The sequence below is a fragment of the Pecten maximus genome, chromosome 12 (assembly GCF_902652985.1).
Source record: "Pecten maximus chromosome 12, xPecMax1.1, whole genome shotgun sequence".
In the NCBI taxonomy this organism is placed as follows: Eukaryota; Metazoa; Mollusca; class Bivalvia; order Pectinida; family Pectinidae; genus Pecten; species Pecten maximus.
The window spans coordinates 37,883,098-37,894,380 of NC_047026.1; the positions used below are offsets into that span (position 1 = coordinate 37,883,098).

General features: G+C 37.3%; 2 protein-coding genes across 2 annotated transcripts in view; one reads left to right on the top strand and one right to left on the bottom strand.

The window, feature by feature from the left end:
- LOC117338749 overlaps positions 1 to 3,710 on the bottom strand; it is a 55,811-nt gene extending 52,101 nt beyond the window's left edge. The window contains exons 1-2 of the mRNA XM_033900060.1: positions 3,548 to 3,710; positions 1,784 to 1,892 (exon numbers count right to left, since the gene is read on the bottom strand). Coding sequence (XP_033755951.1) covers positions 1,784 to 1,892; positions 3,548 to 3,648 — 210 coding nt within the window. The 5' untranslated portion in view covers positions 3,649 to 3,710. The remainder of the gene's footprint in view (positions 1 to 1,783; positions 1,893 to 3,547) is intronic.
- A 186-nt stretch (positions 3,711 to 3,896) lies between these two features.
- LOC117338850 lies at positions 3,897 to 11,246 on the top strand. Its single transcript, XM_033900212.1, has 2 exons — positions 3,897 to 4,251; positions 9,826 to 11,246. Exons 1-2 carry the CDS (start codon positions 3,933 to 3,935, stop codon positions 10,059 to 10,061), a joined length of 555 nt encoding a protein of 184 aa, XP_033756103.1. The 5' UTR covers positions 3,897 to 3,932; the 3' UTR covers positions 10,062 to 11,246.
- Positions 11,247 to 11,283: the final 37 nt, after the last annotated feature.

Sequence of the window (11,283 nt, forward strand, 5' to 3'; positions counted from 1 at the left end):
TGATTTAAGACAGAAAAAACCGCAGATGTAGGAATATAACATTTCCACTGCCTTTAAATATCTCTGGTTAAATTTAGCAATCAGTACATTTCCATGAAAAATGGTGTTTTCTAAAGAGTTACTGCCCTTTAACCGTCCCTGAAGCGTTCAAAACTCCACCAAACATAATAAAGGTCTATGTAGATGTACATCGTAGACCCCTTTCTTTTTTATAATATGCTTCGACTGTTATGTAATATTTCAAATGATAATGATAGATCATTTTCTTTTTTTTTAAACCATCACGAATATTAGAAAAAAAGAATCAGTCGCTATAATTAGAGATGAAATTTTCAGTGACGTCTACATCTGCATGCAGACAGCCACGTTAATGCGGTACGCGTTCTGTAAACGAAAAACTTCATGTGCATTACGTAGGATATAATCAATAGATCCGAAGTCAATATTAATATTCACAAGTCCATTTGACATTTCGAAACCCTATTCAGTGAGAATTTATTTAACTTTTTATTTGCAAACATGCGTATGGTACTCGACTGCCGTTGTTGTGATATTGTCATGATGAATAGACAACTTTTTTTCTTTCGTAAAAAAACATCTATATAATCTAACCATCTGCAGACTACATCAATCACATGCAAGTTAATATTTCAGTGAGAAAATGACATTCAAAGTTGGGTTTGATCACCTACTCTTTCTTTTATTATTGTTTACATTACTGAAAGATGGCGGACAAAATCGGATGCTGGATGAGTGATTTTTCAATGTACAAAATAACAACGATATTCCGACGAAACTTTATCAATAATTTAACCCATTCAGTAACATGCCACCAAAGAAAAAAAACACATAGATGTCGATGATGAAAATTCAGCGTGATGTTAGTAGATTTTTCTTCCGGGTCACAGGTAAGCAGCAATATGGCGCCAGCGAAAAGTCGATTGTATCATTCCGCGTGAAATCTAATGCGTTCAACGCGGAAAAATATTCTTACGTATCATCGACAGAACATACTTAAATTAAATACTTTGAAAACTATCTATTTGTGAGGTTCTGTTGTTTTGTCATATATCTAACGAAACTGCAGTGTTGCATTTGACTCCGTAAGTCACAGGACTATTTTTTTTTTTGCGATAGAATATGATTGTGAAGTGGCAGTGGAAGTTGTGTCAGAGCGAACGAAAATGCCAAAAAAAAACACATTGCCCTGTCAGCTTTTAAAATACAACAAAACAAAAGGTGATTTTTTTTAATAGCTGAACTTCACTGTATGTCATTTTTTATCGTGAAGTTAAACAAATATTTACTGCATAACATTACGGAGTTACTGTAAAGCAACGTTTAGATTGGCCAACAGCAGTATCCGCCAGAGCCCTCAAAAGCGCTGACATAGACTCAAACTTACGTTTGTGTCTACGTTTGTGTCAACAAAACAAAAGGTAATTTTTTTATAGCTGAACTTTACTATATGTCATTTTTTATCGTGAATATTTACGATATTTACAAATATTTACTGCATAGCATTACGGAGTTACTGTAAAGCAACGGTTAGATTGGCCAAGGCAGTATCCGCCAGAGGGCATCGTAGATTTTGTCAGCTACACCTCAAAAGCGCTGACATAGACTCAAACTTACGTTTGTGTCAAAAATCACCATACCATACAAAAACATCAAATTCAATAACATTGATTTTAAGTTTAATGAGCCGACTGTTCAAAATTATTTAGTGTTTTTCAAATTTCGGGCAGAAACTGCAACTCAAGACATTTCAGTATATACTTACCTTAGTTTTAGGGACTTTTAGAGTTTTGTTTGGATCAGTTGCAAGCCCCATTTGCTGCATGTTCTCCTTTACTGATCTTGTCGAGTCCCAGGCATTTTTTATTTGTTTACTGTAATGATAAAATCAAGATTAAAAAGAAAGTATACCAGGTAGCTGAATGAACTGAAAAGCAAAATTAAAGTCATAAATTCTTTGAAAATTTGTCAAAATGCATGAAATTTTAGTGATATTATCTAACAAATGTAAACAAGATATCCGAAAGGGATCTTATATTAGCGCCCACCAATGAATGATCTTTAATGACATCTTCAATAAAATTCATTAGTTTGAAAATACACTACATGTATGTAATATCAAAATGTCTTGTGTAGAAAATGACATTTTGAGATCTATTTGCCTATTTGGTTCTCTGAAAGACTGATTTTTCTCTAACTTAATAATTTAATAACAACCTTCAGAGATCTACATATGAAATCTGAGAGAGATCTAAGAAGAAAATTTTGTGAATCAGAAATGCTAAACTTCAACTCTCAGCCATTTTGCTTTTTGGATCAATATCAGACACAAAATGAAATGGGTACAACTAGGGACCAAAGCAAAACTTTGATATAAATTCTCAGAGAGAATTTCTGTGAATTAGAAATCAAATGGGCACAACTAGGGACACTGGGCTGAACACCGGTGGTCAGGTAGCTCAAATGGTTGGGACATCCTTCTAAAGTTTGGAGGTGTCAAGTTCGCGATCGTGTCCCAGTCTGGCTGTTGCATTATCCTTCTCCTTTATGTATACATATGAAGCTTAAGTCTTCCAATACTTCTCAAGACATAGCGATAACAAACTTCAATTGTCAAAATCGAAGACTGGGAACAGAACTTTCTTGTGGGATTCCCGATGTGACATCAGCCCATTTAGAGTCCACACTGTTAACTGATAATTTCTGGTTTCTGACCTTGTAAAAATGATATCAAAGAAATTGTACTGAGAAATTACAATACTAATGTAATTTACTTATTAGACAATTATGCAGAACAGTGTTGAAGGCTTTTTTATAGCCCTTATAGAACCCTGGTTAATACTTAACTATCCACAAACACTATACTGCTTAGCAAGAGCGATCTTTCCTTAAGCTTGATTGATTAAGAGTAATTAAGACTAGCAAGATAGAGATCTCGGATTTGATTCCTATCAGAGGCAGCATGATTTAGATATAATTAAACATATGTTTTTATAATTACATTTACAATCAATGTTCTGTCCTTTATCCAGAACCTCATTGAAATTTGAGCATTTTCAATGCAAGTTAGGTAAATTTACAACCATATACAATTGTATATATAAATGATAAACCTTTATTAAACGAGGGTATGTTTAATACAATACTGACCTTCGTTCTTCAACATGTTTTTAATCCGATCTATTTCATAGCCTAGGCCTATTACTATTTGAAATTTCATCGCAATTATGTTTATATTTTATCATATCAGTCTGTTCACGCTGTAGACGATGCAGGGTCCTTGTTGATATACATTTGTACATGTCTGCTGTAAACATAAATACTCAAAACTATAAATATTTATACATAAAACAACAATACACTAAAATGAATTAATTGGCATAACTATCAAGAGTAAGAGTAGATGACCTGATTTGCTTAGAAAATGCTTAAATTTCAGTATCATATAACAGGTTACTCCATCTGTAGCCTGACCGAGAAATGCTCATCCCCCCCCCAAATCACAATAATACCGAAGTACTGTACCTACCATTCAATCGTTGGCATCTTTTTTGATTTCAGCCATTGTTTCCTTCTGTTCTGATCATAGTTGAATTTCCGTTTTCGATGCTGCTTTGTTGGTTTGCCCATATTGTTGTTGTTGTGTTGTATTTACAAACTTTCCGCTTCACACGTGCTTTTTGGCCGACTTTGTCATTACAACAGCCAAACTTTCGTATAATTTGAATCTGCCATTAATGTTTTTATTTCTATTAAGTGCACACGTGTGTCACACGTAATGAATTTATTAAAATCATAATATTTATTATTATTGTTATTTGGACTAGATATAGACTTTTCAACAAATGTTGGTAAATACGAAACTACAGCTGTAATTACGATAGCGGTTCGTTATCAAACAGCGATCCACCGAAATGTCCCATGGTGACTATTTACCGAGACCAAAACCTCCTCAGGATTACGAAGATGCTTCCGCTGCAGCAGAGAAGCGTGATATGGCCAGTAAATTTGGGGGAACTTACCTTCCACCTGGGAAGCTTTATCGTGACCCAAATGAAATAAGCTCCTCAAATGCAAAGGAATCGCTGATGAAAAAACTATTGGATGATGCTGAAAGAGACGATCACAGAAAGTCTTTCGAGATTATGACGAAGGGAGCTGTAGACATGCGGTCTATGTCGATGCAAGACAGATTATTAACGTCTGCAAAGATGAATCCTTTGGTTCCTTTAGGTAAATGTTCTGAAATTAATCTCACTTACATAATTTTTAACTGTTAATTTGCTTTTATAAATTAGTTTGTTCAAATGAATGACCTTGACCTACATTCAATGTCACAAGGATCAAATTTGAGTTACATTTGTAAATTTGTCAAAGTCTTTAAAGCCACATACTCCCAAAGAAACATGATAAAAATTTTCCCGCGTTTCGCTAGTATAAGCCGGGAAAATGTTGTATAAACGGCTCGTGCTACTCACTCCGAACGTGTTATAGATCACGTAATACAGGTGAAATAGGGTATTGTAGTAAGGTGAAATATCATTATCTAGCTGCCCACAGTACGGTAACACCAAAATTTGACAAGTTTTGCAATGCACTTGTATTCGTTATATATATATATAATTTTTTATTGCATACTGGTATAATTTCCGAATGTTTTTTAGCTCACCTGGACCAAAGGTCCGGTGAGCTTATGCCATGGTGCGGCGTCCGTCGTCCGTCTGTCGTCCGTCCGTCCGTCCGTCGTCCGTCAACATTTGCTTCAAATCGCTACTAGTCAAAAAAGTTCCTATTGTATTTTGACCAAATTTGGTCAGAAACCTCCTTGGCAGAAGAGGATCAGATTTTGCATAAATGGTGACTCTGACCCCCAAGGGGCCTGAGGGGCGGGGCCCAATAGGGGAAATTAAGGCAATTCCTTTAAATCGCTACTAGTCATAAAGTTATGAATGAATTTGAACCCAATTTGGTCAGAAACATCCTTTAGGGAAGGGGATCAGATTTGCATAAATGGTGACTCTGACCCCCAGTGGGCCTGAAGGGGCAGGGGCCCTATAGGGGAAATTAGAGGTCAATTCCTTTAAATCGCTACTTGTCATAAAGTTATGAATGGATTTGAACCCAATTTGGTCGGAAACATCCTTTGGGGAAGGGGATCAGATTTTGCATAAATGGTGACTGACCCCCGTGGGGCCAAAGGGGCAGGGCCCTATAGGGGAAATAGAGGTAATTCCTTTAAATCGCTACTTGTCATAAAGTTATTAATGAAATTGAACCCAATTTGGTCAGAAACATCATCTAGGGAAGGGGATCAGATTTTGCATAAATGGTGACTCTGTCCCCCAAGGGGCCTGAGGGGCGGGGCTCAATAGGGGAAATTGAGGCAATTCCTTTAAATCGCTACTTGTCATAAAGTTATGAATGGATTTGAACCCAATTTGGTCGGAAACATTCTTTGGGGAAGGGGATCAGATTTTGCATAAATGTTGACTGACCCCCTGAAGGGCCTGAGGGGCAGGGCTACATAGGGGAAATAGAGGTAATTCCTTTAAATCGCTACTAGTCATAAAGTTATGAATGGATTTGAACCCAATTTGGTCAGAAACATCCTTGGCAGAAGGGGATCAGATTTTGCATAAATGGTGACTCTGACCACTAAGGGGCCTGAGGGGCGGGGCCCAATAGGGGAAATTGAGGCAATTCCTTTAAATCGCTACCAGTCATAACGTTATGAATGGATTTGAACCCAATTTGGCCAGAAACATCCTTTGCGGAAGGGGATCAGATTTTGCATAAATGGTGACTCTGACCCCCAAGGGGCCTGAGGGGCGGGGCCCGATAGGGGAAATTGAGGCAATTCTTTTAAATCGCTACTAGTCATAAAGTTATGAATGGATTTAAACTCAATTTGGTTAGAAACCTTCTTGGGGGAAGGGGAACAGATTTTGCATAAATGGTGATTCTGACCCCCGAGGGGCCAAAGGGATGGGGCCCAATAGGGGAAATAAAGGTAATTCCTTTAAATCACTACTAGTCATAAAGTTATGAATGGATTTGAACCCAATTTAGTCAGAAACATCATTGGGGGAAGGGGAACATATTTTGCATAAATGGTGACTCTGACCCCCAAGGGGCCAAAGGGGTGGGGCTCCATAGGGGAAATAGAGATAATTCCTTCAAATCGCTACAAGTCAAAGTGTTCCTATTGTATTTTGACCAAATTTGGTCAGAAACATCCTTGACAGAAGGGGATTAGATTTTGCATAAATGGTGACTCTGACCCCCAAGGGGCCTGAGGGGCGGGGCCCAATAGGGGAAATTGAGGCAATTCCTTTAAATCGCTACTTATCATAAAGTTATGAATGGATTTGAACCCAATTTGGTCGGAAACATCCTTTGGGGAAGGGAATCAGATTTTGCATAAATGGTGACTCTGACCCCAAGGGGCCTGAGGGGCGGGGCCCAATAGGGGAAATTGAGGCAATTCCTTTAAATCGCTACTAGTCATAAAGTTATGAATGGATTTGAACCCAATTTGGTCAGAAACATTCTTGGAGGAAGGGGAACATATTTTGCATAAATGGTGACTCTGACTCCCGAGGGCCAAAGGGGCGGGGCCCAATAGGGGAAATAGAGATAATTCCTTTAAATCGCTACTTGTCATAAAGTTATGAATGGATTTGAACCCAATTTAGTCAGAAACATCATTGGGGGAAGGGAAACAGATTTAGCATAAATGATGACTCTGACCCCCGAGGGGCCAAGGGGGCGGGGCTCCATAGGGGAAATAGAGATAATTCCTTCAAATCGCTACTAGTCAAAAAGTTCTTATTGGATTTTGACCAAATTTGGTCAGAAACCTCCTTGGCAGAAGGGGATCAGATTTTGCATAAATGGTGACTCTGACCACTAAGGGGCCTGAGGGGCGGGGCCCAATAGGGGAAATTGAGGCAATTCCTTTAAATCGCTACTAGTCATAACGTTATGAATGGATTTGAACCCGATTTGGTCAGAAACATCCTTTGGGGAAGGGGATCAGATTTTGCATAAATGGTGACTCTGACCCCCGAGGGGCCAAGGGGGCGGGGCTCCATAGGGGAAATAGAGATAATTCCTTCAAATCACTACTAGTCAAAAAGTTCCTATTGGATTTTGACCAAATTTGGTCAGAAACCTCCTTGGCAGAAGGGGATCAGATTTTGCATAAATGGTGACTCTGACCGCTAAGGGGCCTGAGGGGCAGGGCCCAATAGGGGAAATTGAGGCAATTCCTTTAAATCGCTACTAGTCATAACGTTATGAATGGATTTGAACCCAATTTGGTCAGAAACATCCTTTGGGGAAGGGGATCAGATTTTGGATAAATGGTGACTCTGACCCCCAAGGGGCCTGAGAGGTGGGGCCCAATAGGGGAAATTGAGGCAATTCTTTTAAATCGCTACTAGTCATAAAGTTATGAATGGATTTGAACCCAATTTGGTTAGAAACATTCTTGGGGGAAGGGGAACGGTTTTTGCATAAATGGTGACTCTGGCGGGGCCCCATAGGGGAAATAGAGGTAATTCCTTCAAATCGCTACTTGTCATAAAGTTATTAAAGGATTTGAACCCAATTGGGTCAGAATTATCATTGAGGGAAGGGGAACAGATTTTGCATAAATGGGGACTCTGACTCCCGAGGGGCCAAAGGGGCGAAGTTATGAATGGATGTTCTAAAATCAATTCTTGAGATCTTTCAGACCCTTAGAGTGTCTGGACTTCGTCATTTCTTTAAAGCAGTTGGGATCCCTACACCATAACCATATATAGTATTGTTTGAGATTGACAAATAAAACGAATTGAACATGAACATTATTTTGACATTTGGTCTAATCTAACCAGGTGAGCGATACAGGCCCCATGGGCCTCTTGTTTTATATGTGCTGTACATCTTGGTGATTAGGGGTAAAACATTTGTTTCCATAATTTTGTCCATCCCGGTTCAGTCCAAGGTTTTCCAGAATTTTTTATATACATATTTCAAAAAGAACGATTTATTCTGAAACATACTATTGAGAAAAATGTTTTTATCTCTGGTTTTTAGCCCAGGACTCGATTTTAATTTCAATTTCTACAATAAACGTCACATACGAGGATAGGAGTGGAAGTGAGGGACAGGTATATATATACGTGCGAGGTCATGTTACATGTACATTTGTAATTTGCTCAATATGCAACATTAAAATAAACTCTGGCTACCGTACTCTACGCGGCAGGCTAGTCGGCAAAATGAGGTATTTGTGTCGGTGTTGTTTATAATAGTAGATAGAGGAGTTCTATACTCAATGTTTACATTTGGAGCTTTTTAGTTTTCAGACTTGATAAATACCTACATGTATAACAGATTATCGTGAATCAGAAACTAAAAGAAAATGTATATGAAAGTATACGGGGAATTCCCAAAAATAATAACGGTGGCTGCCGAACCAAGTTTCTCTGAAAATTAGTCCCACAATGCAACGGCGGGATTTACAGATCAAAATGGCGGAACGCCGAAAGCGTGGACCTGCGCAAACGCAGACAGATTCTGTCAAAAAAAGACACAATGAGTGGAAGCGGCAAAACCTGAGTATTTCCTTCGGAAAGAAAATGATTCATTGGAATTAAGCGAGAGAAGAAAAGGGAATAGACTCAAATTCCGATTTTGCCGGACGTCTATTGGATTGCTGGTTAGCTTTTGAACATTGTCAACTTCACCAATCTAAAATTTTATCAATGTTTTGTTGTATGCATATAACTACATTTTAAAATTAAGTCTTTAAATGTAAACTATGTTTGTTTATTTTGTTCAGTTACGCAAATATTCTGTTAATATGTTTAAATGAAAGCATTATGAGGCAAAGTTCACATATGCTCGATATGTAAGCAATGGCCATGTGTGTAGTTTATGTGCACATTGTTATAGCCTCATTCTCGGCTTCATGACAAATCTCGTGATAAATATAAATGCATCAAGTTATTTTAATACACTGATGTCTCAAGGACTCCCCCGGTCAAGCGTCCAGGCCAGTGGTCATTTTAATGTTAGGAGAGCGTGAATGAGCATCTTGTATTGCCATTAATACATGTGTGCAACTCTAGCTAGAATTTTTGGTTGTTTGGGAGTATGTGGCTTTAAGTGACGGCTTATCAAGAGATCTGCTATTGGGCGAGTAGTCCAAATTTTCTGACGATCTTACTTCGTTAAATCAGCTTGAAAGGCGATATTAACATCAGAACCATTTGGATTATTGGGGGAGTAGTATGCTGGAATGAAGGGCTAAAGAATTAATTGAAATGAATAAACCCAGCTTACTCTTACATTTCAATCCAGTGGCATCAGGTTACCATATATGCATACATGACCTAGATCAACTTCAATAGCATCAGGTGAACAATACAGGCCTGTTGCTGGTTTAGGCTGAAAGTACATTTGTATATGTATATCCCCTAGGCCTAATTGAATATAGCAATTTATTTAAAAACCTTGTGCTGCAGAAATGATGGGATTAATTCTGTATTTGTTAGTCCTGAAGCATCCTCTGATGAAGGTGAACCAAATTATTTTAATATTTATGTAAATGGTGGGTCTTTTACTGTTTGTTAAAAGAAATTGTTGACTGCAGTAAATTGAGCTGAATGGCAGATCCCAAACAGGGAAAGTGTATTATAACTTACATGGGAATTGTTTTTTTCATAATCACTCATATAATCCAGATGAGAAATACAGGCCCTCTTGGCCTATTGTTATAAATAGCAATGTGTACTATTTGATTTCTTTCTGTTTTAGGATTATTAGGCAGCATCCTCACATTATTTGTTGGAGTACGATCTGCATATAAAGGACAAACCAACAAAAGCTATAGATTGATGAATGTAAGGTTTGGATTTGGAGTAGTAACTGTTGTTGCTTTGTTTGGTTGGCAACATTTGCAGAAGCGGATATTTCAGGATCGTTTGCGTGCCCTTAAAAAAGAGTTACTAGAGGAACTTGGCGAAGATGAAAGTTCTTTGAATGTACAGTAAAAGTGAATGAGGAGCTTGAACTATCAACAAAGACACATACATAAATACAAACTGATGTATGGCCCTCCCCAGGCAACCAATATCAGTTGGAACTAAAATGTATATACTTCCTGCAGATGAGAATTTGTTGGTGTTTAAAGATGCATTTGAGTTTATAATTAATCTGAACAGACAGCGGAGCCTGGGATATTAATATTAACATAATTTCTAACATTATACAAGTATTAAACTGTTGTTTAGGCCTTTTTAGTCAACAGTATAATTTCTTTTCCTCCCCAACGTGTTAGAACCACAGAACTCAAAGGGGAAATAGTTTCGGCCGTTGACTGATATCAAAGGCACGAAATGTCTTTTGCTACCAGCTGAATAACCCAAAATTATCAGATATAGGCCAATTAAAGTGTCATTACTTCTTAGACAATCGTGATCAGGAAGATACTTCATCACGATAATTTAAATGCTTTAACACATTCAGATGTTCCACATGCACCAGTCAACAGTTTTGTCTGTTGACCAAATTTTACAATTTTCCTGATTTCTTTAACCGACTTGGTAATCTTTATAATATCAGTCAAACTTACTATGCGCTAGGTCATCTATCGGATGAAAACTTGATTTATTTTGTATTGATTTATTCACAAACAACTAGGTACGTATACTGTAAATGTACTAATTTTGGCACACTCAAATTTTCATTCATTTCCAAATTATAAGAAATTAGCGCAATGAAGAATTGGCACATTCTCTTATTTTCTGTAAGAATAGCACATAGGTAATGTAATCCATGCAACCATAATTTAGTGAGAAAAAAAGGCTAAAATGAGATTACCATTAAAATATGTATGTTTACAGTATATTTATAAGTTAGTAAAACTGATGTGAATTGGAGAAATCAATAGAGAATAGGAAATTTTAAAACAAGTCGGTGATCTTTGGGAATTCTTTGTCCATTCCGAGATACAGAAGTGATAATAATAGTATACATTTTGTAGTATCAACAGTCTAATCTAAGAGTTGTAATAATATGAATAACTGATTTGCTTAATTATGAAATCTTTTGCAATTACAAATTTTGTAAAGTCAGATGTTGACTAGTGAGTTTGTTTATGAATAGGTGTGGAGTAACATGTATGTTTATTGTGAATGATCTTGAGTGAGAATAAAATGTTTTGTTTTACATTTGCAGTGTTTGTTACAATCTGATTAATTTTATTTTATTGTG